The sequence below is a fragment of the Bufo gargarizans genome, chromosome 9, assembly GCF_014858855.1.
Source record: "Bufo gargarizans isolate SCDJY-AF-19 chromosome 9, ASM1485885v1, whole genome shotgun sequence".
NCBI classification, from domain to species: domain Eukaryota; kingdom Metazoa; phylum Chordata; class Amphibia; order Anura; family Bufonidae; genus Bufo; species Bufo gargarizans.
This window is the reverse complement of record NC_058088.1, coordinates 97,445,899-97,471,577: the sequence shown is the minus strand read 5'-3', so window position 1 is coordinate 97,471,577 and position 25,679 is coordinate 97,445,899. Positions and strand designations below refer to the sequence as shown.

The 25,679-nt window shown below is 45.7% G+C and overlaps 1 protein-coding gene across 2 annotated transcripts in view; it reads right to left on the bottom strand.

Moving 5' to 3' along the window:
• THOC2 (THO complex 2) overlaps window positions 1-25,679 on the bottom strand; it is a 141,315-nt gene that overhangs the window by 76,953 nt on the left and 38,683 nt on the right. For both annotated transcript variants that reach the window (XR_006386832.1, XM_044269083.1), the window contains exons 16-24: window positions 21,898-21,982; window positions 19,818-19,911; window positions 19,367-19,447; window positions 15,190-15,286; window positions 13,661-13,778; window positions 7,422-7,601; window positions 7,069-7,233; window positions 5,755-6,030; window positions 4,156-4,297 (exon numbers count right to left, since the gene is read on the bottom strand). Coding sequence is in view for 1 of the 2 variants with exons in the window: in XM_044269083.1 (XP_044125018.1) it covers window positions 4,156-4,297; window positions 5,755-6,030; window positions 7,069-7,233; window positions 7,422-7,601; window positions 13,661-13,778; window positions 15,190-15,286; window positions 19,367-19,447; window positions 19,818-19,911; window positions 21,898-21,982 (1,238 nt within the window). In the remaining variant the exon portion in view is untranslated. The remainder of the gene's footprint in view (window positions 1-4,155; window positions 4,298-5,754; window positions 6,031-7,068; window positions 7,234-7,421; window positions 7,602-13,660; window positions 13,779-15,189; window positions 15,287-19,366; window positions 19,448-19,817; window positions 19,912-21,897; window positions 21,983-25,679) is intronic.

The following is a 25,679-nucleotide window of genomic DNA, read 5'->3' as shown; positions in this document are numbered from 1 at the left end:
CAAGCGCCACCGGCGAGGTGAGGGGGGTGGAGAGACGGAGACATCCGAGGTGTGATGCTGCCGCTCACGCTGCCTCTTCGTAGTCAGTCACCCACTGTGGGGACCACTGAGAGAGATGGAGTCGTTAGCGCCACAGGATTAAAGGACATGGTTGCCTTGGCGACTAAGACCAATTTAGCGGCCGCGCTGGACATGGCAGATGCCCAAGCGGGGACCGCAGGCCCCCAGGGACGTGGAGGAGGGGTGGAGGAGGGGGGTAAGGCAGGGATGCAGGTAATACTTATCTGCTCCTGCAGAACTTCTCCTGCAGAACTTCTCCTGCAGAACTTCTCCTGCAGAACTTCTCCTGCAGAACTTCTCCTGCAGAACTTCTCCTGCAGAACTTCTCCTGCAGAACTTCTCCTGCAGAACTTCTCCTGCAGAACTTCTCCTGCAGAACTTCTCCCTCGACTCCAGGACCACCTCATGCACCTCATCAGGCTTCTGACTCCTTGTCCAGGAGTGCAGTGTTCTGGTGGAGGGTGGCAGCAGGAGACCCAGTAGCTGGTGGGATACCGGAGCTGCAGGTCGAGCCCGGATCCACTTGTCTTCTTTGGGGGGCAATGGAGGCAGCCAGGCAGCGTCCAAGGACGGCAGCGGGCATTCCACGGGGGACCAGGAAGGCGCCATGCCGACCTGTGTCCCCATCTAGAATAATATAAACAATTTTTGAAGGCTGAAAGGGGCTTTGAACTCAGAAAGCCTGGACATGGGGCAGCAGCAGCAGTACCACTGAGCTACCAGCTTGCCTGGCACAATACGGAGTAGAGTGATGAGGAGCTGCACGGCCATGAGCAAACAGAGTCTCCGGTGTAAGGAGAGTCAGAGCAGCATGCCGAGGCTCCGCCTCCCCGAACGCGTCATTATGGCGCGAAAAAAGCGCGCGAAAAATAAGCGCGCGCGCGCGAAAATATGCGCGCGTGCGAAAATATGCGCGAAAATAAGCGCTCGCGCGAAAATATGCGCGAAAATATGCGCACGCGCGAAAATAAGCGCACGCGCGAAAATATGCGCGAAAATAAGCGCACGCGCGCGGAAATAAGCGCGCGCGTGATTTAAACAAACACCACGTGGAGGAGCGGCCTGCCGGCGGGCGCTGAGGGAGCGCAGCAGCCAAGGCCCGACGAGAGAAGCGCTGAAGCCCACAGTTTAAGGGGGAAGAGATGCCAGTACTCCAGTGCCAAAATGAAGAAAGTGCCCCATCAGGATCCTTCTTCAAGTTCACCCAGGTAGCCACAGACAAATAGACACAGAGGGAGGGGGAGGGATTGGGCAACACTTATCTGCTCAGCATGCTCCCTCGATGTCCAGACCAGCAGGGATGCGCCTCTTCAGACTTCTGACTCCGATCCAGGAGAACAGTGCTCTGGAGGAGGGTAGGCAGCAGGCGTCCCAGCAGCTGGTGGGATGCCGGAGCTAACAGGTCGAGCCCGGATCCACTTATCTTCTTGGGGGGAAATGGAGGCAGCCAGGCAACGTCCCAAAGACGGCGGCGGGCACTCCACGGGGGACCAGGAAGGCGCCATGCCGACCTGTGTCCCCATCTAGAATAAAAATAACAAAAAGGAGTAGAATCAGAGAGTGTCAACCTCCTTCACCAGACACTAAGCAAAGACTGAGTTCCTCCTGGTGGAGTCTGGGGGTATAGCCCGAGGAGGAGGAGCTCTTTCATTTGCATAGTGTCCCTCCTACTAATACCTCTAAGCTATACCCATGGTCTGTGTCCCCCAATGGATAAAAGCACGAGAAATAAATCTTACCCCATTCTTCACACTAAATATATTCTGCACCAACATATCACATAGGTGTGAATAAGACCTAAACTGAAGTAGAAAGCATTCCTTTTTTGCTTAGTCAGAGTACAATCTACATTTATCTTGCGAGGCAGACTCAGACATCTTGGCAGACTACCAGCAAAAGTAGCAGGATGGAGGGAACATTCAGGTTTTTACAATAAGGAAGGAAACAGACCGGTACTGGTGTGCACAGAGACACTAACACAGCAAGACATCCAGAATCTGAATGGAACTTTCCTTATACTGAAAAGCCCAAACCAGAGGTCCGAACAGAGACAAGCAGCTAGAATAGTTTTACCGTAGTTATTAGTAGCTTATTTTATAGCAGACTCCATTAACAGTGGGTTTCCCATCCTTAGGAAAAGTCAGCAATATCAGATCGGTGGGGGTCCAATATCTGGCACCCCCTCACCCCCCAGACCAGCAGTTTCTTGTAACCAGTTCCAGAACCTATACTGTGAACAGAAGTCTCCATTCACTGTGTAATTTCCGGCACTGGCAAACTGCAGATAAGCTCCCATTCATTTGGCCCTGGCACGACCACTAGACAGTGGACGGAGCCTTCTGCTTCTGGCTACATCCACTGTATAGCTTCTGGTGTCAGCAGATGTCCGACCTCCACCGATCTGAGGATAAGTCACCAATATCTATTCAAAGTCCAGGAAAACGCCTTTATATTTGACTTGCGGATGGCATTCTTTGTGTAGCCCAGAGACACAGTAACATAAAAATAAAAATAAAAAAAAGTCTAGATCCGAACATGAAAACAAACAGATCCAGCGCCCATTGACTTACAATGGTTTCTTCATTTTCAATATAATCCAACCAGATGTAATACTCAAACAGATTGCGATTGCTGTGGTTTTCAGATCCCCTGCCGGATCTCAAAGCCAGACAGCATAAACGCATATGTGAAAGCAGCTTAAGGCTGACATAACTTAATTCAGTTTTAAATCATTAAGGCAAAACAGGATAAGTGTGATTCCAGACGTATGGTCCATACACACATCCGCAAAATGGGTCCCCATCCATTCCTCAATTTCGCAGAACGGGTGCTGACCCATTCATTTTCAATGGGGCCGGAATGTGCTGTCCGCATCCGTATTTGCGCTTCCTTTTCCGCAAAAAAAAAACAAAAAAAAACCATGCCCTATTCTTGTCTGCAATTAGGCATTTTATATTATAATGCCGGCAAATTGCGGAATGCACATTGCCAGTGTTTATGTGGATCCGCAAAACACTTACGGACGTGTGAATAGACCCTAACATGGCTCATATGGCCAGCTTAAGACCTGAGCCATGGTCACAGAAGATTTCAGCTATCTAGTGCTGGATATCTACTGATTATACCCTACAGAATTCATATTTCTTGTGACAGAGGCAGACATATTCCCTGGCTCCATAGATCTACAAAGCACTTTATTGGCTTATCAGCAGATTAACAGCCGCCGTTATTTCAGGAGACACTAAAGAAAATACAATGTGCTCCGTTCTATTCTGATCCTATTGTGGAAAAGCAGGACTCTCATATTACACTGACTATGTGCAATTATCAGGAGATCCAAAAAGAAAGGGGGGTGTGGGCGGTACTCAAGGCAGCAGAGTCTATTGAGGGAGGTATATTTAAAGGATAACTAAGCTTTTATTTGACTATGTTAATTCTAAATGGACCATCATTCATTTTATTAATATTCCATGTCTTTTACTGTTTCACTGACAAAACAGGCACCAGGGTGTCTATGGTGCTTTGAAATCCGTACAGCAGTACAGCACTGACCTGTATGCGGTGCACGGATTCCACAGTGCAGGGGGTGCAGTAAGCTTTGTACTGGATCTCCTGCACCGATGTGCTATGCCAGGCCTTAGCTGAGCGGGCACAGGGAGGAGAAGCGATGTGTGCTCCTGCCAGTACACAGCTCCCTGCGGCTCCTACACCTGTGGACAAGGTGTACTGGTTTACAGGTTTCACAGCACAGGGGCTGCAGTAAGCTTGGCACTGGATGGATCGGTGGGGGCCCCAAATGCCATCAGCTGTATGAGGAGAATGTAATTGCAGTTCCTCAGTCCCATTCACTGAACACAAAGAGGTTGTCACCCCGCTTTCCCTAGCTATTGAACTCCAAAGCGGAGAAGAATATAGCAATAGCTCCTACGACTCCATACCACTACCTGACAGATGTGATGTAGAGATGTCTACTCATACACTGCTAAAATCTCTAATGTTACAGACATACAGCCTTCCTGAGAAAAAGAGCTAGGACCAATGGTCTTAATTACCCGTGCGGTTCCAAACATCTCGTCATTTATTCATTGTACTTACGTGCTAAGAGCCAGTTGTCCTTCTCCAGTTTCATGCGCTGGAGAACTCTGGCCACGTGCTCCGACTGCTTCTTCTCTTCCTCCACCAGCTTTTCTTGCAGAGCCGTGCATCTTTCTTTTTCCTTTTTCTTCTTGTTTAGAGGCTGCAAAATGCATTAGCTCATTTTGATATAAAATGGTAAAAGTACAGATGACGCACCAAAACACATTCGTTTTTAGTAACTTAAAGAGGACCTTTCACCAGTCCTGACATTACAATATAAGAACCTGGCACTGCCGGGCATTATTAGTAGATGGCAGCGCTGCTTTTTTTTTTTCCCCATCTGCCCTGCTGCTCCACTGCACTCCCGTTCTGGTTTCACGCCCTGTATGCTAAAAGATAGCATCAGTACAGGGAGAAGGAGACACCCCCTGAGAAGAGCATCTCCTCCTCCTCATACCGATGCTATCTATTAGCTTACAGGTCACGAAAATTTAATGGGGGGCACAGTGCGGCAACAGAGCAGCCATGACATTTGCTAATAATGTCCTACAGTGCCAGGTATTTATATTGTAATGTCAAGACCGCCGAAAGGTCCCCCTTAGACCGTACCCAAGTGGCTGTAGGCGTCACATCATTTATGTCTAATATGCAAATTCTGGGACTACAGAGCAGAGTAAAAGAGCGCAAGAAAGGAGAGAAGTCTGAAGGTAGCTTTATATGGACCGGTAGTTGGGCAGATTATCGGAGATGAACATATACTCGCTTCTGATACATCTGCCTATGTAAAATGTCCCACCACTGGAACGCTCTTTCATCGGGTGAAGCAATCGTTTATGTGGACACCTATATCGCTGTTTCTGGGCAGCAGACTGTGCTGTCTAAACAGTGATCTGGTGCCCAGAAACAAGTACCTGTATGGAGAAGAGCGTTGGCACTGGTGATCGCTCATCCTCATACAGGGGAGGGGAGCACTGCATGTACATGTAGTGCTTCACCTCCACGGACAAGAATGCAATTTTCAGGAAGGAATGTCTTGTCCCCGACACACAGCCTGATAAAGCAGGCAATCAAGGGTCCTTTAGGCCGCTTTCACACAGCCAGTGTTGGATCAGTAATTTCCATCATTCTGCGGGTGAAAAACAAAACAGATGAAACGCTTGCCATTATACCTCATCTCCGTTTAGCCTCCACTCATGGTTTTGCCTCACAACCACTAATGGAAAACACTGTGAAAATGGGGAGAGGGAAAGCAAAGAAGAATTATGGCCTAAGAGGATGGGAAGAAAGGATGCAAGAAAGCGACAGTAGCGAACACAAGCAGGGGAAGGGTAGACCACAATATCTCCTCGCCCCTCCACATGCTACTTCTGCAGAGAAGAAATGAATACACAGGGGGCTTCAGAAAATTTACATAAAGCCTGCTGGCACTGAACGGGGGAGTACGAGATAATGAAATGCTGAAAGGTGATTCACACACTGCTGGTTTGTAATAAAATGATATAAAGGAAGGTATGCTTGAAATGTCAGTATAAAGTCTATTGACTTCAGGTCATACATAAGCTTAAGGTCTAGGTAATCTAATTCTTCAAGGACAAGGACTAGAAGTGTCCAATTTACCATTTCTAGATTGTCATCGATGGCTTTCATTTGCATCTTCAACTTGTTGATCTCTCTGTTGTAGCTGGAAGTTGGAACAGCCAGGTCATACATTGTCAAGGACCAAAAGGTGGCATAAAACTGGGGGCTGATGTCATCCCACACTTTAGGAGGGTGCAAGGAAATGACCGCTTCGTGAACGGGGGCCATGACCACTTCACACGATGAAATGTACTTGTGCACCTTGTGCTGCTGTTTGTTTCCCTTCTCAGTCTTCTTCAGCTCATCATACTTGGACTGGAGATAGAAACATGAACAGACAATTATTTGGGAAAATCCTATTAGAACACAGTCTAACACCTACAGGAAAAGAAATGCAAACAGCTTTCCCTATGGGTTTCCCTATTCACAGCTTTTTCTGCTGTTATTTCCAAGTTAGATAAGTGTTGGTCCCTTCGCTGCCCTTTACCGTCTGACAGATAATAAGTGAAATATTTGATGTAATCTTTGATGTGTGATGACATGTAGCTCACATTAAAATTACTGAAGAAACCTGCACAGCTGCAATCAAAGGGCCGCTGGATGGTGCGTTCCTACAGCACTGCATCAAATGCGGCTGTGCCCCTACCCTGTGGATAGGGGATAACTAACTGATCGGTTGGGTCAGACGGCTGGAAAGATCCCGTTCCCCAGTCCTGATGGAGCGGTAGCATGCCCTGTCGCTCCACTCATCCTCTATGACAGCGATGTCAAACCTTTTACAGACCAAGTGCCCAAACTGCAACCCACTTATTTATCGCAAAGTGCCAACACAGCAATTTAACCTGAACACTACAGTCCAATATAGTATATCTTCCATGTAGTTTATCATTTACCTATAGTAGCCTGCATATATTCAATGTGCCGCTTGTGCCCTTCATGGTGTGCCCTGCGCTGGTGAATGGCAGGAAATATCTAAGGCATATTGGTACACCATAGACATTTTCCACGGTGCGGGTGCCCGCAGAGAGGGCTACGAGTGCCGCCTCTGGCACCCGTGCCATAGGTTCGCCACTACTGCTCTATGAGATAGCAAAGTAAAGTGCTCTGCTCTTTCCGGCTGTGCCATATGTGCTAAATGTGCCTTCTGGATCAGGTACAGGGGAGAATGGCAAATAATCACATGTAACAGACCATTAATACATTTACAAAAGAAAAGAATATGAAAAAAATAGGAGTGAGTTTACCGGATATTGCAGTCTGCCCTGAGGGCACCTCAAGCACCCACTACTATGGGCACTTAGTAAGTGGCAAATGGATATGATATATTGATATTGCAGTGGGAACATTACTTACGGAAATGTGATGTGCATACATTGGTCTGGATAGGAAAAACGCAGCATCGTGAGGGGTGTGATACTCATTGCATAACAAATCTATTGAAGGAACACGCTTTATGTAATCTTCTGTGCTCAGATTAGATGCCAGAAATCCACCAAACTGAACTAGTGTGTCATGACACTGAAAGGAAGAAAAAAATAAATCCTGATATTACAATCGTATACAGTAATGCAACACAACCGGTATACAAAATTATTAACTATCTATTATTTAGATCAGTGGTCCACAATATGTCCAGCTGTAAAACTACAATTCTCAGCTTGGCCAACCATCTAAATATGCTATGAGTAATATGCATCAAGACGTACCTGATCATAGAGCTTCCCCACCAGCTTCAAATGCTTCTCTCCTCCCTCTTGGAAAACCACGCCATTCCTCTGCTGCGCCATTAACAGGCACAATGGAAGGGCCAGGTCATGATCCAGCAAAGCATCTTTTAACCTCTGAGAGGATTTCTTTGTATTTCTAATTTGTCCAAAATAACCACCCTAGGAATAAATATTTTAAAATAAATTATAGATTAATTTGTACTCAGTTTGCAGAACATAATCTTCATAAAAAGTTAGTAGTGTTAAAGGGAACCTGTCATCACCGTTATGCTGCCCACACTAGCAGCAGTATAAAGTAGAGACAGGTGAGCTGATTTCAGCGGTCTGTCATTTAGAAGTTAAAAGTAAGTGGTTGCCGAAAAACCAACATCACAATCATTGCATCCCCCCACCTGCTGATGACTGAGTCTTCTACCTAGTTTTCTCCCTTTCTCTCTAGGAGAGAACTGCCAATCATCAGCAGATGGACAGGGAGAGCAGGAGATTATGGATAACCAGGACTCTTCTCAGGTAGATTTGACTCTTTTCAAGGCCTGGGCTGCAATGAATAGGATGCTGGTTCTCAGCAACCACTTACTTTTAGCTGATGTGTGACACCATGGAAATCAGCATTTCTGTCACTATTTTATGCTGCCCCCGGCCCCCCAGTGAGGTCGGCATAAAGTTGATGACAGGTTCCCTTTAAACCTGCACTTCACTGAAGCGACAGAGTTACACTGGTACTTCGCTTCCAGGTTGGTGAGCTACCGAGGTAATCCCTGCTATACAATGTAACACTTCACATTCTTGTTTTACGTCATCATCAGATAACAATAGGAATCCTGAGAATACTACAAAACAGATCAAACCATGCCAGGCAAGAACAAGAAAACTCAGTATTTTTTATCTGGGCACTGACAGGCACATCTGGTGGAAGACATTATAAAACAAAGGGACAGTCATTAAAGTGTTTTTTTCAAGACTTTAATACTGAGGACCTATCCTCAGGATAGGTCATCAGTATCTGATCAGTGGGGGTCCAACACCCTGAACCCCTGCTGATCAGTTGTTTGAGAAGGCAGTGGCACTCAGTTTTCCCATATGCAAGTGACATCACGTTCATTTGTCATGTGGCCTAGGAGCAGTTCAGCCCCATTTAAGTGAATGGTACTAAGCACGATGCCAAGCACATCCACTATACAATACTTGATAAGCACAGAGAAGTACAGGGTGCTCACAGAGCGGTGTCTTCTCAAACAGCTGATCGGCCGGGGTCAGATCCTACCGATTATGACTGATAACCTATCCACAGGATAGATCATCGGAATAAACACCTTGGAAAACCCTTTTAAATCATGACCAAAGCCAAGTCAACATTGTCATCTTGATACTTCTGGTCTTTTGGGTTTTTAAAGAGGACCATTCATCGGTCCAAACATTGTAAGATAACTATCAGGCTGTGTTAGAGCGGCGCCCTGGGATCTCACTGCACTTACTATTATTCCAGGGCCCTGCTCCGTTCCCCACTATGTCCCCCGGTATTTTTGCTGAATTGGTTATACTGGGAGGAGTCTACCCCGTTTCTCCCTGGGCGTTCTTTCTCCCAGGTTGTAACGCTGTCCAGTCACAGCACAGAGCTGAATGGAAAATCCCAGCAGACGTGACTTGATGCTCATAGAATTTTATTATCATAAATCAATATGTCCCATCAGCTAGATGATGGGACATATTGATTTATGATCATAAAATTCTATGAGCATCAAGTCACGTCTGCTGGGATTTTCCATTCAACTACACATGGAACGGGTCCTATCCCGTGCGGCGTGCATCTCAGCATGTGCTGGCCGACTCATCTCTATACAGCACAGAGCTGACAGCCTGGGAGTTATTTTTTTTTTCTCCCAGGCTGTGAGCTCTGTGCTGTGATTGGACAGCATTACAACCTGGGAGAAGGAACGCCCAGGGAGAAACGGGGTAGACTCCTCCCAGTATAACCAAGTCAGCGAAAATACTGGGGGGACATAGCGGGAGAACAGAGCGGCGCCCCGGAATAATAGTAAGTGCAGCGAGATCCCAGGGCGCCGCTCTACACAGCCTGATGCAATATTGGCTGCCACACAGGCTTGGTAACGGTCATACAGATGCCGGACACCCTCCTGTGGGATGTTGTTTCAAGCTCTTTCAACTAGGAGCCGTAATTCAGAGAAGGTGGTTGTTGGCTGCTTTGCACAGAAGATTCGTCACATATTCTAGTTCCAGACATTCTCTATGGGGAAAAAGTCTGAAGATCAAACCGGCCAGGGGAGCTACTGGATACCCAGAAGAGCATGTTGTGGAGTGGAGTTGCATGCATTCACCATAGTTTTATGTAACGTAGGAACCTGCCAGTATTTCATGCTGCGTGCGATTTAGGGTCCATTCACACGTCCATAGTGTATTGCGGATCCGCAATACACCCGGGGTGCACCCCCATAGAACTGCCTATTCTTGTCCGCAAGATGTTCTATATTTTTTTTCGGAAGCTGTAGACTGTGTGCTGTCCGCATCTCTTCCAGCCCCATAGAGAATGAATGGGACTGGATTCGTTCCGCAATGTTGCGGAACGGATCCGGACCCATTCTACAGATGTGTGAATGGACCCCAAGGCAGTATAAATCTACTGAAAGGTTCCCTTTAAAGGGAAGCAGTTACATTGAACATTGTCTCTGGTCTGCCAGCATCATGTTATAGAGTAGAAAGAGCCGACTGTGGGGAAACATTCAGTACAGCATTTCATTTTATCATTTTGGACTTAGTGTCTGATCAGAACCGCGCACTCTACTCCTGACTACTCTCTCTACAAAGACGATTGTCAATCACTACTAAGAGCGACCATTTGACTTTAAACCTATAGTGAACTGGAGTAAATTAGTTATTGAACTGAATAGTTTCCGATAGAAAACGATATAATCAAATTGCTAGAACATGCTGTCGGCAGATCACGGCAGATGCACTGAGTGCTTGGGGCTTATATAGGCATAGTGAATAACGTTGGTTTTTATATGTTATCAGGTTTAAGAAAAAAAAACTGTGGAGCAGCCTCAGCACACCCCATTATTTAAGCTTTGTATTTCTAGAGGCAATTGGGGAGCGGAGAAAATAAATTAATGCCTGCTGGGGCACAAAGAACATTTATCCCCCTATTTCCAAAAATAATATAAGTGTTTGTTTCTAAGTCTGTGAATTCAAGTCCCTCTAAATGGGTTAAAACTTGTGCTGATGGTGGCCTTTTCCCCGGGTCCACTCTATTTTACAGACCTCACAGCTTAGGCTACTTTCACACTAGCGTTCGGGCGGATCCGTTCTGAACGGATCCGCTCATATTAATGCAGACGGAGGCTCCGTTCAGTACGGATCCGTCTGCATTAATAACTTTAAAAAAATCCGCAAGTGCGCAAGTGCGAAAGTAGCCTGCGCGGATCCGTTCAGACTTTCAATGTAAAGTCAATGGGGGACGGATCCGCTTGAAGATTGAGCCACATTGTGGCATCTTCAAACGGATCCGTCCCCATTGACTTACATTGAAAGTCTGGACGGATCCGCACGCCTCCGAACGGCCAGGCGGACACCCGAACGCTGCAAGCAGCGTTCAGCTGTCCGCCTGTCCGTGCGGAGGCGAGCGGAGCGGAGGCTGAACGCCGCCAGACTGATGCAGTCTGAGCGGATCCGCCTCCATTCAGACTGCATCAGGGCTGGACGGCTGCGTTCGGGTCCGCTCGTGAGCTCCTTCAAACGGAGCTCACGAACGGAAACCCGAACGCTAGTGTGAAAGTAGCCTTATCTGAAGGCAGCCATGTTATTTCTCACACCCTGACAAACCAATAAATGAAATAAACAGTCGTATTCTGGTCCCTGTAATCAGACTAGATGAAAGGATTCTTCCTGCTGTGTCAGCTGGCACTGCTGGCTCCAGATATGCTGCTGTGAAAGCTGTAGATAACGGGAGCATCTCCCAGCTCCTTATTACACAAGTAGAACAAGACAAAGCCACTGTCCGCAGCCAGTCCTAAAATCTGTACAACACTAGATATCGCCTTCAAATGTTTAGACTAATATATATATATATATATATATATATATATATATATATATATATATATATATATATATATATATACACAGGGCTTTTTTTCTCAGAGAAAAGGTGGTGGAACTCACCCCCCCCCTCCCCTGGTATCCACAGATCCCCCATCCTATAACAGTGCCATCCACAGACCCCCCACCCCATCCTATAACAGTGCCATCCACAGACCCCCCCACCCCATAACAGTGCCATCCACAGACCCCCCCCCACCCCTTAACAGTGCCATCCACAGACCCCCCCCCACCCCTTAACAGTGCCATCCACAGACCCCCCCCCCACCCCTTAACAGTGCCATCCACAGACCCCCCCCCACCCCTTAACAGTGCCATCCACAGACCCCCCCCCACCCCTTAACAGTGCCATCCACAGACCCCCCCCCCACCCCTTAACAGTGCCATCCACAGACCCCCCCCACCCACCCCTTAACAGTGCCATCCACAGACCCCCCCCACCCCATAACAGTGCCATCCACAGACCCCCCCCACCCCATAACAGTGCCATCCACAGACCCCCCCCACCCCATAACAGTGCCTCCACAGACCCCCCCCACCCCTTAACCGTGCCATCCACAGACCCCCCCCCCACCCCATAACAGTGCCATCCACAGGACCCCCCCCCCACCCCTTAACAGTGCCATCCACAGGACCCCCCCCCCACCCCTTAACAGTGCCATCCACAGACCCCCCCCCCCACCCCTTAACAGTGCCATCCACAGACCCCCCCCCACCCCTTAACAGTGCCATCCAGACCCCCCCCCCTTAACAGTGCCATCCACAGACCCCCCATTGCCGCTCCAGTAGAGTTATAGAATGTGGAAAATGAATAATGATTCTTCAATTCATGCTGCCCCCTCTGTGTACTTTATAACATTCAATATATCCATCCGATCCTACTCACAGGGGCAGGGCTACTGTTCTCTTAATGCAGGCCGGCCGGGCAGACGAGCGGCATCGTCACTGACTGACGTCACGTGCCTGCGCCGCCTACTTTATGAAGTAGGCGGCGCAGGCACGTGACGTCAGTCAGTGACGCTGCCGCTCATCTGCCCTGGCCGCCCTGCATTAAGAGAACAGTAGCCCTGCCCCTGTGAGTAGGATCGGATGGATATTTTGAATGTTATAAAGTACACAGAGGGGGCAGCATGAATAGAAGAATCATTATTCATTTTCCACATTCTATAACTCTACTGGAGCTGGGGGCCGGAGCACAGTGAACGCACCGGCCCCCAGCTCCTCCTCCCAGTCCCTCCACGCTGATACATCGCAGCCTGCGACGCTGGAGCACGGCAGGCTGCGATGTCAAAAGGTGGCGGAACGCCGTTCCGGTGCGTTCCGCCAGAAAAAAAGCCATATATATTTATATATATATATATATATATATATATATATATATATATATATATATATATATATATATATATATATATATATAATATATTTATTTATTTTTTATTAGTAGGATCCTGCAAATGAACAAGAACCCGAGAGAACATCTCTAAGCAAACAGTCCCATTTTATGACGCCAAACCATTCGACACAAATGTGTGCACAAAGAAAAGAAAAAAAGAAGAAAAGCGGAAGGCAAACACCCATTTCCATCTACAAACCCCTACAGCTCAGCTGAAATCTGCGAGGGAAGACAATAATTCATTGTTTCCTAATCATCTTCATTCACAGCTAGGGAATAGCCAAAAGCACAGCACAGCTATAGGGCGAGGTTCAACTTGCCCAATCTGTGACCGTTGTGTGCGAGAGGAAGAAAATAGATCTCTGGGAACCAAAAATAGAGGTTCCGACGAGCCCCCCAATTCCCCCCCCCCCCATCCTCATTTGACATCATCAAATGTGTTATTAGAACTTGTATTTTTAACATAAGCTAAAAGAGATGCGTCCCATCACATTTATTCCACTGAAAATTAAAAACTGACATATTCATCGGCTCACTGAAAAATACAGTCAGGACTGAACTTCTTCCAAAGGAAACACACAAACAGTGGCTTATACCGACATCTCTCATGGCGTTCAGAACAGACAAGTATAACATTTAATAGCACGCAAAGCCACATTTTGGATTTGCTCTTGGCAGAGGTATCAGCGGGCATCACATTGTCTCTCACCTCAGCTTTAAGTTGCTCTCCGCCAGTCATTGCTTCCAGCTGCTCCATTGTAATTTCCTCGGTAATTTCTATGCCAGCCATCTTTTGTACCACCTCTTTTAGAATCAGTAAATCAAAGCTGAAAAGGAAATGCGAGGGTGAGAAGAATGGTGTGATGGGCTGCTTTAGGTTCGCAGTCAGAATTCATGCATCGAGTTCACATACAAGTTGATTTAAGGGATGCTTCTACCCATGTCTTTTCGCATATTAACAACTTATATGTGGATATTCCATGAAATGCTTTTTAAATATAACACAGGTGGATGGTTGTCTGGAAGGATATCATTTTTTTAAGTCACTGTGCATTTAACTTCCAGTCCGGGCTCTTTAAAGGCTATGTACGCCTTTAGAGGCAATTTTACTCATTTTTGGCTAAAATCATATTTTCAATTGGCCTTTATTAAATATATTGAGCCATTCTGTCACAAAGGGTTACCTGTTTTTCTAACTATGCGACTGGTACTTTCACTTTTACTTTGTGCAGTCTCTAAACTACTCAAAGTTCATAAACACCTATTTAAACCACATTTTTATCAGTAAGATAAGGATTGAGCTATAATGAGTGTTTCTAAGGTCAGCGAGCAGAGATAAGGAGTCTATTTGCTCCCCAGATGACTGAAAATCCACAGGCTGCTACTAGAGAATCTCAGCTCTGTACACATAAAAGGATTCCATATTGCTAATAAAAATTTTTAAAAAACGAAAAATATTTTTCGATGCAAATAAGTACAGTGCAATAATAAAAAAATGCGTACATAGCCTTTAACTTTCACTTTGCTTGAGCTTTTAGCACAGAAAACAGCCTTGCTCAGTCAGGCCATCACTTAGACCAGAGATAGAAGGGGGCTGAGTGACTTAAAGGGGTGGTGTCCTCAAGCGTTGGTAGCATATCGCTACAATATGCCACCAATGTCTGATAGCTGTGGGTCGATATCTTTAAAACTGAGCCCTTAAAGTGAATCACAGTGTACCGCGCATGCACAGCCACCCTCCCTTCATTTCTATGGGAGTTCTGAAAATGGCCAGGTGGCATGCTGAGCTATTTTCGGCAGTCCTTAAAGGGAAATTAATGGAAAGCGCTGATTAAAATAGCTGAGCCACCGGGCTCTGTTCTGGAGATAGGTGGCATCTCTAGCGTTCCTATGATATGCCACCAATGTATGAGGAGAGACAACCCCTTTAAGGGCATCACACATTACACTATGCAGTGCTCTTCTCTGACAATCTATATATAGGCCCATCAAGAACAAAAAGAGTCGTCATACATTTATACCAATTCTACATCTTCTAATATGCGGCAGATTAAACCTTCCCCACACAGCAATGGTAAACTGACATTGGATTACCTATCTGTACAGAAGGCCTTAACATTTGTGCTGACTGCTTATTACTGTGCTGTGACCCCAAAATCCTGCTTCCAAACATACATTTATGACATATACTGAAAACCCCTTTAAAAAAAATATCACCCCTTGAATAAAGTCACTTACCTTTTGCCAGCTTTCAGCTGATTTGCTACATACTGTAGAAGGCCAGCCAGTTCAATTGGATATTTTCTGAAAATTGCTCCACAAAAACTAGCTAAGCCTAGAATATAACAAAAATTGACAAGTGTCAAGCAACAAATCATTTGAAACGTGTTAACTGCGATGGCAATAATAGCAAAAGGCAGCGTGGTATATTTGCAGCTGGCAACAATCTCCAAGGCATTCAAAAACCACAGTAAAACAATTTGGAAAACTATATGGCGTTAGGAGGTATGTTATAAATGGATCTACATTGGAAAGAAAAAAGGAAGCACATTCAAGCTGTTACCTCCTCCTGCACCTCATCCTCTAAAATATTCTTAAACCCATTCTTTCCTCAACCTTGAGGTAATAAAATGCTAGTACATGCCTCATCTCCTGGGGAGAATTCTCTGTAGCCTCCCATCCAACACTCTTGCACCCCTCCAAATCAGGATCAGCCAATTCCTTCACTAGCTACTCATTGCCTAGGAAATTCTATTTAAAATACTAACGACCTAACCATATCCTATGCCAGGGGTAGGCAACCTCCGGCACTCCAGCTGTTGTGAAACTACAACTCCCAGCATGCATACTTGCTCTGCTCTCACATAGAAATGAACGGAGCATTGTAGGGAATTGTAGTTTCACAACAGCTGGAGTGCCGGAGGTTGGTGATCCCTGTTCCATGCCCCTAATAAAATCTACCCTAGCCTCCTTTTAAGGGTCCATTAACACATTCGTATGCGTTTTGCGGATCCATGGATTGCTCCGCATTTTGTGGACCGCACATCGTCGGCACTAAAATAGAAAATGCCTAATCTTGTCTGCAATTGCGGACAAGAATAGAACATGTTCAATTTTTTTCGGGAGCCGCGGACCAGAAGCGTGCTCCAGAAATGCGGATGCGGACAGCACATAGCGTGCTCTTCGCATCCATTCCGTCCCTATAGAGAATGAATGGGTCCGCACCCATTCTGCAATTTGCTGAACGGATGCGGACCCAATATTACGGATGTGGGAGAGTCTGCTATGTTGGGGTAGCAAATTCCAGAGTATGGAGAATGCACATGAGAAATCTTGGATATGGTTTTGTGAGGAACAGAAAAAAAAAGAAGCTCGACGGGGGGACTGCATACAAATAATGCTGCTCAGCCGCCACATCCCCAACCTCCTCTCTGTACTTAAAGTCTCCTCATGCGCTTTATTCCTGAAGATCATATTAAACTGTATTCAGGATCATAACCCCTGACAAGCAGAGCAGAGAGGAGGATGAGGCAGCTCCGTACCTCAGTGTTGTTCTCTAGTGCGATTAGGACAGGTTTTGTGTGTACGGCAGCCATTTTTATCTCCCCTGATGATGCTCCCCAGTTAAACTGAACCATTATAACTAATGAAAGGTATTTGGAAATAGTTATAATAAACTAATGTTTATATTCAGTAATTGTATTTTCTTATTTCCCAGAGAACCTCTTTAACCTCCAATACACCGCTCCCCAAAAGGGGTTGTATAATCTCAGACAATGGGTCATGTCGCTAAGATATGCCCCCTATGTCTGATAGGAATTATTGGAGGGACCTGCACCTATGGGAGCGCCGAAAATATCCAAGCGACATGCTCGGCTATTTTTGGTAATCCCATTGAAATGAATGCAGATCACACCATGCAAGTGCGGCCCCCCTTCCATTCACTTCCATGGGGCTGATGGATATAGCAGAGTGTCGGCTCAGCTATTTTTGGCAGTCCCATATAAATGAACAGAAGGTGGCCGCGCTTGCGCGGTGCACCCTCCTTAACTTTGCAGGCTCTGTTCTAACCCTGCTGCCACTACACTATCAAGTGAGCAGATCCAAACCTCACCTGTCTCCTTCAGACAGACAGGGTCCTCTACCCCTCTGTACCAGCCTTTAACCCAGTTACTTGCTTATTGAGCTCATTCTTTTTCTCATAGGGAATCTGTCAGCCGTTTTGACCAAGCTAAATTGCTGATTAAACTAGTTAGGTGCTTGGGAGAACAGTACAAAACTTCTCAACAGCAGCACTGTGACTACTATCTTCTTTTCTGCTCTTTAAGTGCACTGTAAGCGGAGCTTTGTTAAGAGCTCTTTGCATCGAGCTGCATCACAGCGTTCAACCAGAAGACCATTACAGCTGTCACTCAGACTAGAGGAGAGGGGCTACGAAGCAGTACTTAAAAGTGAAACTCCAACTTCAGTCCACTTAAGGAGCAGAACTAGGCAGAATAAAAGTTCATGTTCTCACTACTTCTGTAAACAAAAAAACTATGTATGTTTGTACTGCTCTCCCGATCCCCTACCTAGTTTATAACTTTATACTTAAACCCTGGAATCTAATGCTTTGAAAAAAACTGTCCCACCTATGCAGTCCAAGCTTTTTAAGATAAAGGTTTTTGTTCATTTCACATTGCTTAATTTGGTCCATTTATAAACATACAGCTACAGCAGAGAGATTCCTTACAGCTGTGTGAAGGCTGCCTAAAGCTGGTAATACACCTTAGATGGCTAAAGTCTATTCACCCAAACCCCCTCCACATACATGTTGGGCTTGGCTGTGCATGTGGAGAGGGGCATAGGCTGCCACCTGCCAGAATAAGCTGCTGCCAGTATACTCAACAATGGGGTAAAGGGAGTCTAGAAATGGAGATGACTTGTGACATAACTCACCCCAAATAACTTGCCCCTGAAGCCCAGTGGCAGACTGGAAACTTAAAGTGGCCCTGGAATAAAACCTAAAAGTGGCCTCAAGTTGTAGGAGAGTCCAAATTGACTGAAGACTGGGAGACACAATTAGGCAGGGCCAACACAAGCCACAAGTAGGCAGGGAAAACAGAAGTAGGTGGGCCAATGATACCATAGTGCAGCACAAAATACCACAGGACAGTATAAAATACTGCCCTATCACCATACTGAGGACAGAGATACAGTTGAATTCAGGAGGGCATCTGAGGCTGCTGGCCAGATGCATAAGTACCTATTGCTCCTAGCATTAATTAATGCGTTATGTACCCGGCCAGGGGTTGGAAACAGAATTCGGGCAGGCCACTGATCATTGGCCATCTGGGACATTTTTCTGTGGGGTATATGGCCAGCCCACCCCAGTTTCAGACGAGAGAGTTCACTCTGGGAAACATGCTCCATGTGGGTGCGTTATTCCCCGACCTGAACACTGCTCCTGTGACAGAACCTCCTGGTATTACATGTCCCTGGCCGACATCGGCTGCAATGAAGTGTACTGACATATTAGTAATATGTCACTGAAAAGAAGGGTATACACACGTCTATTTATGCAGCAGCAGATTTCCAGTATGGATTTCACCCCTTGCAATGCATTGGGCACAATCTGCAACAAATCCACAACTCATTTCCCCATTGCAATTTATCCTCCATGCAGAAAGTACCCTAAAAAACATGCTGCTCGTCTATAATGACAAGCATCAGGATCTTATTACCGTATTTTGCACCCCATAAGATGCATGCATCTTATGGGGGCGAATACTGAGCGCTTTCATTATGGAAGCGTTCATTCGCACCGGAGGACCAGGAAGCGGTGAAGGCTCTGTACTCACCGCTTCCTGGTCCTCGGCTGTGAAGGCTGAACACAGTGCGAGGGCGCTCCGTGACCTCACGCTGTGCGCGTCAGATCACAGCACAGCCGACAGAAGGAGGAAGAGGATTGCGATGTAGGTGAGGAGCGGTGGCGTCCAGGAGCAGGAGAGGCAAGTGTTTTTTTATTTTATAAAAACATGAGGCTGCTGGGGGGCATAATGGGGGCTGAGAGGCATAATGTTGATGAGAGGCATAATGGCTGATAATGGGGACTGAGAGGCATAATGGTGATGAGAGACATAAGGGCTGATTATGGGGCCTGACGAGAGGCATGGGGCTCTTATCAGAGGTCTGATTGGTGTCCGATTGAGGGTCTGATTTGAGGTCTTACTGGGGACTTCTTAACATTGGGGGTCTGAATGGGGCTGTCAGATGAGATCTAATTAACATTGGGGGTCTGACCTGAGATGTAATGAAAATTATTTTCTTATTGTCCTCCTATAAAACCTAGGTGCGTCTTATGTGCCAGTGCGTCTTATAGGGCGAAGAATCCGGTAATTCATAATTAGAAGGAAAAATTAAATATTATACAAACTCTGCAGCCAACTGGAGATCGTGGTGTCGTCATGCTTCATCTTCTCCTTTTCAGGATTTGCAAGTGCTTCAATGATACAGTCTGGGTGAACAGTTAAAGACTATAACCCCAAATGCAAAAGTATAAATAGACATATTACTTGGACTCAAGAGCAGACCTAATCGTCACATCCGTATATGTGCTTATACACCTCATTCCGGGAACCCAGGTGTTAATAAAAAAGACGTCTACAAGGGTGTGCGGTACTAGAATGGAAAAGGAACACTTTTGTTTGCTGCCTTTTGTTTTATGTGAAGTAAAAAAATAAAAAAATAAAAAAAATAGAGCTGAAAAGGTGGTTCTCCAAAGAAGAGCGTACTAGGATAATGGCCACTTTCTATTCACTTCCCCCGCAGGAATGCAAAGTACTTTCTGGAACTGAATACGCTTTCAGGTTTAACAAAAAGGATACATGCAAGGACATCGTAGTTCAGGGACGTGAGGTATTTCAGCGAATCTACGACAGGCGTTATCAAGTTGTCATACTTCTGAATCTGGGACAGGATCTGTGAAAAAGTAAAGGTAAACATCTGAAGAAAAGGGCTTTCTTTGAAGCTGCTGTGTTTTATGACAAGACTTTCATTATTTAAGTCGATTTGAGTCATAGCCTTAGGCCTCATGCAAACGACCGTTGTTTGGGTCCACATCCAAGCCGCCGATGCGGACCCATTCACCTAAATGAGGCCACAAAAGATGCGGACAGCACTCAGTGTGCTGTCCACATCCGTGGCTCCGTTCCGCGCCCCCGCTCAAAAAATATAACATGTCCTATTCTTGTCCGCGTTTTGCAGACAAGAATAGGCATTTATATTGCCGGCGCCCGTTCCGCAAATTGCGGAAGGCAACACGGGCAGCTTTCGTTTTTTGTGAATACGCGGTATACGGACCGCAAAAAATGGCACAGCCGTGTGCATAAGGTCTTAGACGTACATGGAGTTACGCGGCTGACACAGGTCTCTTTCTTTTAACCAAGCCAACATTCCCCAGATCCAAATCACCACATCCTATCTGGCGTATTAATAAGTGTATACGAATGTGCAGGACGATTTGCACCCTATAACAAGGATGAAGAAATCATCATCATAAAATGCCTAAATAATTCAGATATTACATAGCTCTCATTCAAGGGGAATCTACTACACTGGCAATTGTATTCCCCATAACAATGCTGGGATGATCTTTTAGATCATCACCCCTTTGTGCTGTTCCAGTCTTATGCCTCCTAGAAATGTATAAATAAACTGAAAGTTGGGCGTTACCAGTTGAGGATGTATCCCTGTCCAGTTTCCCTGCAGATATTTTCCATGGCTGGTCAACAGTGTCACAGAGACCCCATTCACACGCACAGGATGGGGATGGCTGAGGCTTCAATTCCAAAGACAATCTGCCTCCCCTGCACGTGAATGGCAGTTCCACAACCCTGTTCATGGCCTATGGAAAATTTCCAAGCGGATTTTAGGCTGTACCACAAAAAAGCTATCCAGCTCATGAGAACAGACCCCAATAGTGCTTATATTGAGGAAAAAGGGGGTAGTCTAAAATCTCTAGACAATTCGCTGTGGTTCACCTGATTAAGACCCTGTTTTCTTTTGTTGATCTGAGGATCTGTTCTTGAGTTACGACCCTATTATTATTTAACATGCCAATTAGGACTTTGGCGCAAAGAGGGCGTCACCTTTGCTCTTCATACACCCAAGCTCCACTCCTTTCTGTGGCCTGCCGCTCCCACACTGCGTTCATTCACAGGGCCAGGAAGAGGCAAAGCACCCAGGGAGGAGCTGACCACAGTAATGAGCGGAGAGAGCCACAGTGATGCCCCAATTGCATCAAAGGACTAATTTGCAAACTAAGAAAAAGTATCAGAACTTAGGAATGGAGCCTCGGATCAACAAATGAAAAACGGTTTTATTCAGTGTCTATGCAAACCGCTTGATAGGGAGGTCACTGGTTAAAGATTCCCTTTAAAGAGGGGCTCTCCGGGCTTTTAATACAGGATCAGATCGACAGGGGTGCGGGATGTCTGACTGTATAAAGGGAAGGTAAGCGCAGTGTGCCCATGCCATCTCCCTTCTCTCCTCCTGCCCGATGCTGCTATGTCTAAGGTGAGAAGGAAGAGAGAAGGGAGATTGCATGCACCTTCAACCAACTGATCGGCGGAGGTGGTGGAACCCCGCCGATCTGATATTGATGGCCTACCCTGAGGATAGGTCATCAATATTAAAAGCCCGGAGAACCCCTTTAGGGCTCATCAAAAATGCACTAATAATAAATTATGAGAATTCTTAGGAACATAATAAAAGGACGGTTACTTGGCATCTAGAGCAACGAAGAGGTTGTATCACTAAAAACTAAAAATCGGCACTTTTCTGTAGTTCTAGCTTATTATTATTATTATTGATTGAGGCTGTTCACCAGCAATTACACAGACCCCGCAGACCCATATACAGGTAGTTTACCAAGTGAAAAAAATATATATAAATTAATCGACATACATAGTCAAACAAAATCGTTGGGTTACTATGGCTTAGTTTTCCTATTTGCCGTCCCGATGGCTTCACATTTTCTTTTGTGAGACGTCTGAAAGGGAGAAGGGGGGAAAAAAAATAAAAAATGAGCATTCGCTGCACCTATCACATCATGTTTCATCAGGGCTATTAACTATTTAATTGGCCATAAACACGCACCAAATGGATGCATAAAATAAAAGAGGAGAAAATCCATAAAACAACCACAGAGGCCTTTATGTGAAAATACAAAAGAGCAAATGACTGCAGTCTACTGCGCTTCCCTCTACATGTCATAACAGCCTGTGCGAGCAAGGATCTTCTCACAACACAGAAATCCTCCGTTAACATTTTCAGGTAATAAAAATATTTTTTGTCAATGGCCTATAAAATGTACAATACGTCAAGAATGTCAAGTCGTCAGTAACTACCAAGAGAACAGTCCTAATGAGACGGGCGCGTAATGAAGGCGCTAAGGATCTCACGAGAATGGTTCGTATAGCAATCTGTGACTGAACTCATTACATTTTTAGTGCAGCCTTTAAGAACATCTTAGCAGGTGCGGTCTCCAGTCTATAACTGTCTTGTAGGCGGCTCAGTGATAACAGGACTGCAGTACTGCAGCATGCATTCATTTATCAAAGGAATACACAATGTCTATTGCCAGCAGATTTCCTAGTACCCAGACAGGGGGCCATTGACTCTCCGGGTTCTCTTCAACGCTTTACAAAAACGTGATTTCTAAACGTAAACTTCAAAACAGAAAGCAACACACAAACTACAGTTGGTTTTCACCCAGGTATAAAGGTGGCCGCATACAATAAAAGGGCTTGCCCTGACGTTTATTTTGATGACCCATCGTCAGGACAGGTCATCGATATCTGATCAGCGGGGGTCCAACACCCGGGACCCCCGCTGATCAGCTGCTTTGACGAGGAGACTTCATTTGAATGGAGTGAGTTTACTACACTGAAGTGCAGCATAACGAACAGGAAGCAGCACTCACATGGAGCGGCCGCCCCCTCTTCAAACAGCTGATCGGCGGGGGGTACCAGGTGTCAAACACCTGCCGATCAGACATCAATATAAATGGCAGGACAACCCCTTTAATTTGTCAAGGAAAAGAGGTTATAGCCGGTAATTGGAGTCTCTGATCCACCACACCCAACCATGCAGAACTGGTTTGGGTGAACAGGTATAATACGAGGCAGAGGGAGAAGTGGGCAGTCGTCTGACATGACTAAGGGCGGACATATACAAGCAAATTTAATGTGAGAGACATGCTGCGTGTGGCAGTGCGATTTCCCATTCTGACCTCTGCTCCTCTGACAGGATCCCAAAGCAATATAATGATTTTTTAAGGTGTGAGACCTCAAAATGTACTGACTTACACTGAAAGCATTATGACTGCCACACATACCCTTAACCCATATGCAAATGAACGTTTAACTGCACCAAGGGCGGGCCTAAGCCACTCTGTGCACCCTTGCTGCTCCCGTTTCCTCTGCCAGCCCCTCCCTCTCCTTCACCGGAAGGGCGAGATTCCTCCAGAGTCATCTTGTCTGGCCCTTTCAACCAAGGCATCGGGGAAGATTTATCAAAACTGGTGTGAATGAAAACTGGCTTAGGCTACTTTAACACTGGCGTTTCCTGGTCCGCTTGTCTGATCCGTTTCAGGGCTCTCACAAGCGGCCCAAAACAGATCAGTTCAGCCCCAATGCATTCTGAATGGATAAGGATCTTCATAATGCATCAATTTGGCTGCGTTTGGTCTCCGTTCCACTTTTGAGGCGGACACTAAAACACAGCTTGCAGCGTTTTGGTGTACGCCTGACGATGCAGAGCCAAATGGATCCGTCCTGACTTACATTGTAAGTCAATGGGGACGGATCCGTTTTTCACTGACACAATATGGTGCAATTGAAAACGGATCCGTCCCCCATTGACTTTCAATGTAAGTCAAGACGGACCAGTTTTGACTTGGACTTTTTTTTTTATGAATAATGCAAACTGATCGGTTATGAACGGATACAAGCGTTTGCATTATCAGTGTGGATCCGTCTGTGCAGATACAAGACGGTTCTGCACCGAACGCAGTTGTGAAAGTAGCCTTAGTTGCGCATAGCATTCAGATTCTACCTTTCATTTTGCAAAGGAGCTCTGAAAAATGAAAGGTGGATTCTGGTTGCTATTGGCAATTAACCCATTTTTCCATTACATGTGTTTTGATAAATATCCCCCATTGTTCCTGGTTTAACTGTAAATTTGCTGGTGACAGATTCCCTTCAAGGGTAAGGAAGGAGTGACATGAAGACAATTGTATATTCGCTGCATTTCTGTTGGCAGTAATTGTACTTGTAGCGCATAAAAGGTTGGGGCCTGTTGACATGGTGGAATCTGCTGGCAGACTTTCACAATTCCGCCGAGGGCCATGTGATGCATGCCTCCCATTGTTTTCAAAGGGAGGCAGCGATGCAGTTCACGGCTGGAGGTTTAAAGCCAGGACTGCTCAAAGAAGGGAAATGTGCCATCTTGGCAAAGTGCCCGAACAGACTCTGCAGCGGCTATCCATTTGCAGCTTAAAGGCTATGGACACCTTTGTGTACTAAAAATCAATAACCCCATAGCTTACCGCAACGCAGCACATAATAAAATTGCACTTGTTTTGATTACTGGTATCGGCTTTGCTTCATATACAAATCGGATATGATTTTTTCTCAGGGCTGTTATCTCCGGTGAGGCTCTGTGGGTGTTCCTGTTGATTTCACATGCACCAGCAAAAGCTCTGCTGCCCCGCCCCCACATCCTGTTACAGAGCACAGCTAGCAGCCACTTACATATAGGCTGCTGAAACTACCAAGTGATTTGGTAGTAAGATTTCTGGAGGAGGAGGAGGGAGACCGTGCGCGCTCCTGAGTGCACACAGGAGGAATTACAGAAAATCTGTCAGATGACGGATTCTCTATAAACTCACTGAGAGCAGCCTGCTGTGCATAGGAAGCACAGCAGGCTGTAGAACAAAAATGAAAAAAGATGGATAAATAGAACCAATTGGAGAAATTATTTTCTCCACAAAATTAAATTAGTGTAAAAAATGTTATTATTGTTTTTACACAAAAGGTGTCCATATCCTTTAATCCCATTCAATGGAGCTAAGCTGCAAGTGGGTCCGCGGTGTTCAGAAATGAACAATCGTCAAAATTACGCTGTGTGAATGTACTCCAATGATTTATGCATACTAGGATGCCAGTAAACAAAGCCAGGGCTGTGGAGTCGGAGTCGGAGTCGAGGAGTCGGAGTCGGAGTCAATTTTGGGTACCTGGAGTCGGAGTCGGAGTCGGCAAAAAATGAACCGACTCCGACTCCTACTAAATTTAAATTGGAATAAAAAAATAAAAAAGCAAGTTTAAATGTCCGAATTCATAAACAGTTATAATTAATGACTTCTCTACTGTAAGAATAAAGGCCAATGCATGCAGTGCCTCACGTAACCGCAAAACAAACGCGTTCAGTGATGTGAAGAAGCATGCTTTTCATATGCTTCACTATATGGTACGCAATGCACAATTAGGAGTGGCAATACATATACTTTGCATTGTGTTGTGTTCTGATGTTACAGGGAACACAATGCCCATGGTTTACCGAGCCTCTCACTGATAAGGGATTAAGTAAATATGTGTTTTGCAGGACTAGAGACACTTGTATAAGTGAAGGGAATGGAGGGTCAATAGTTCAAGACTGAAGCTGTAAACCATGGATGTCAAACTCAT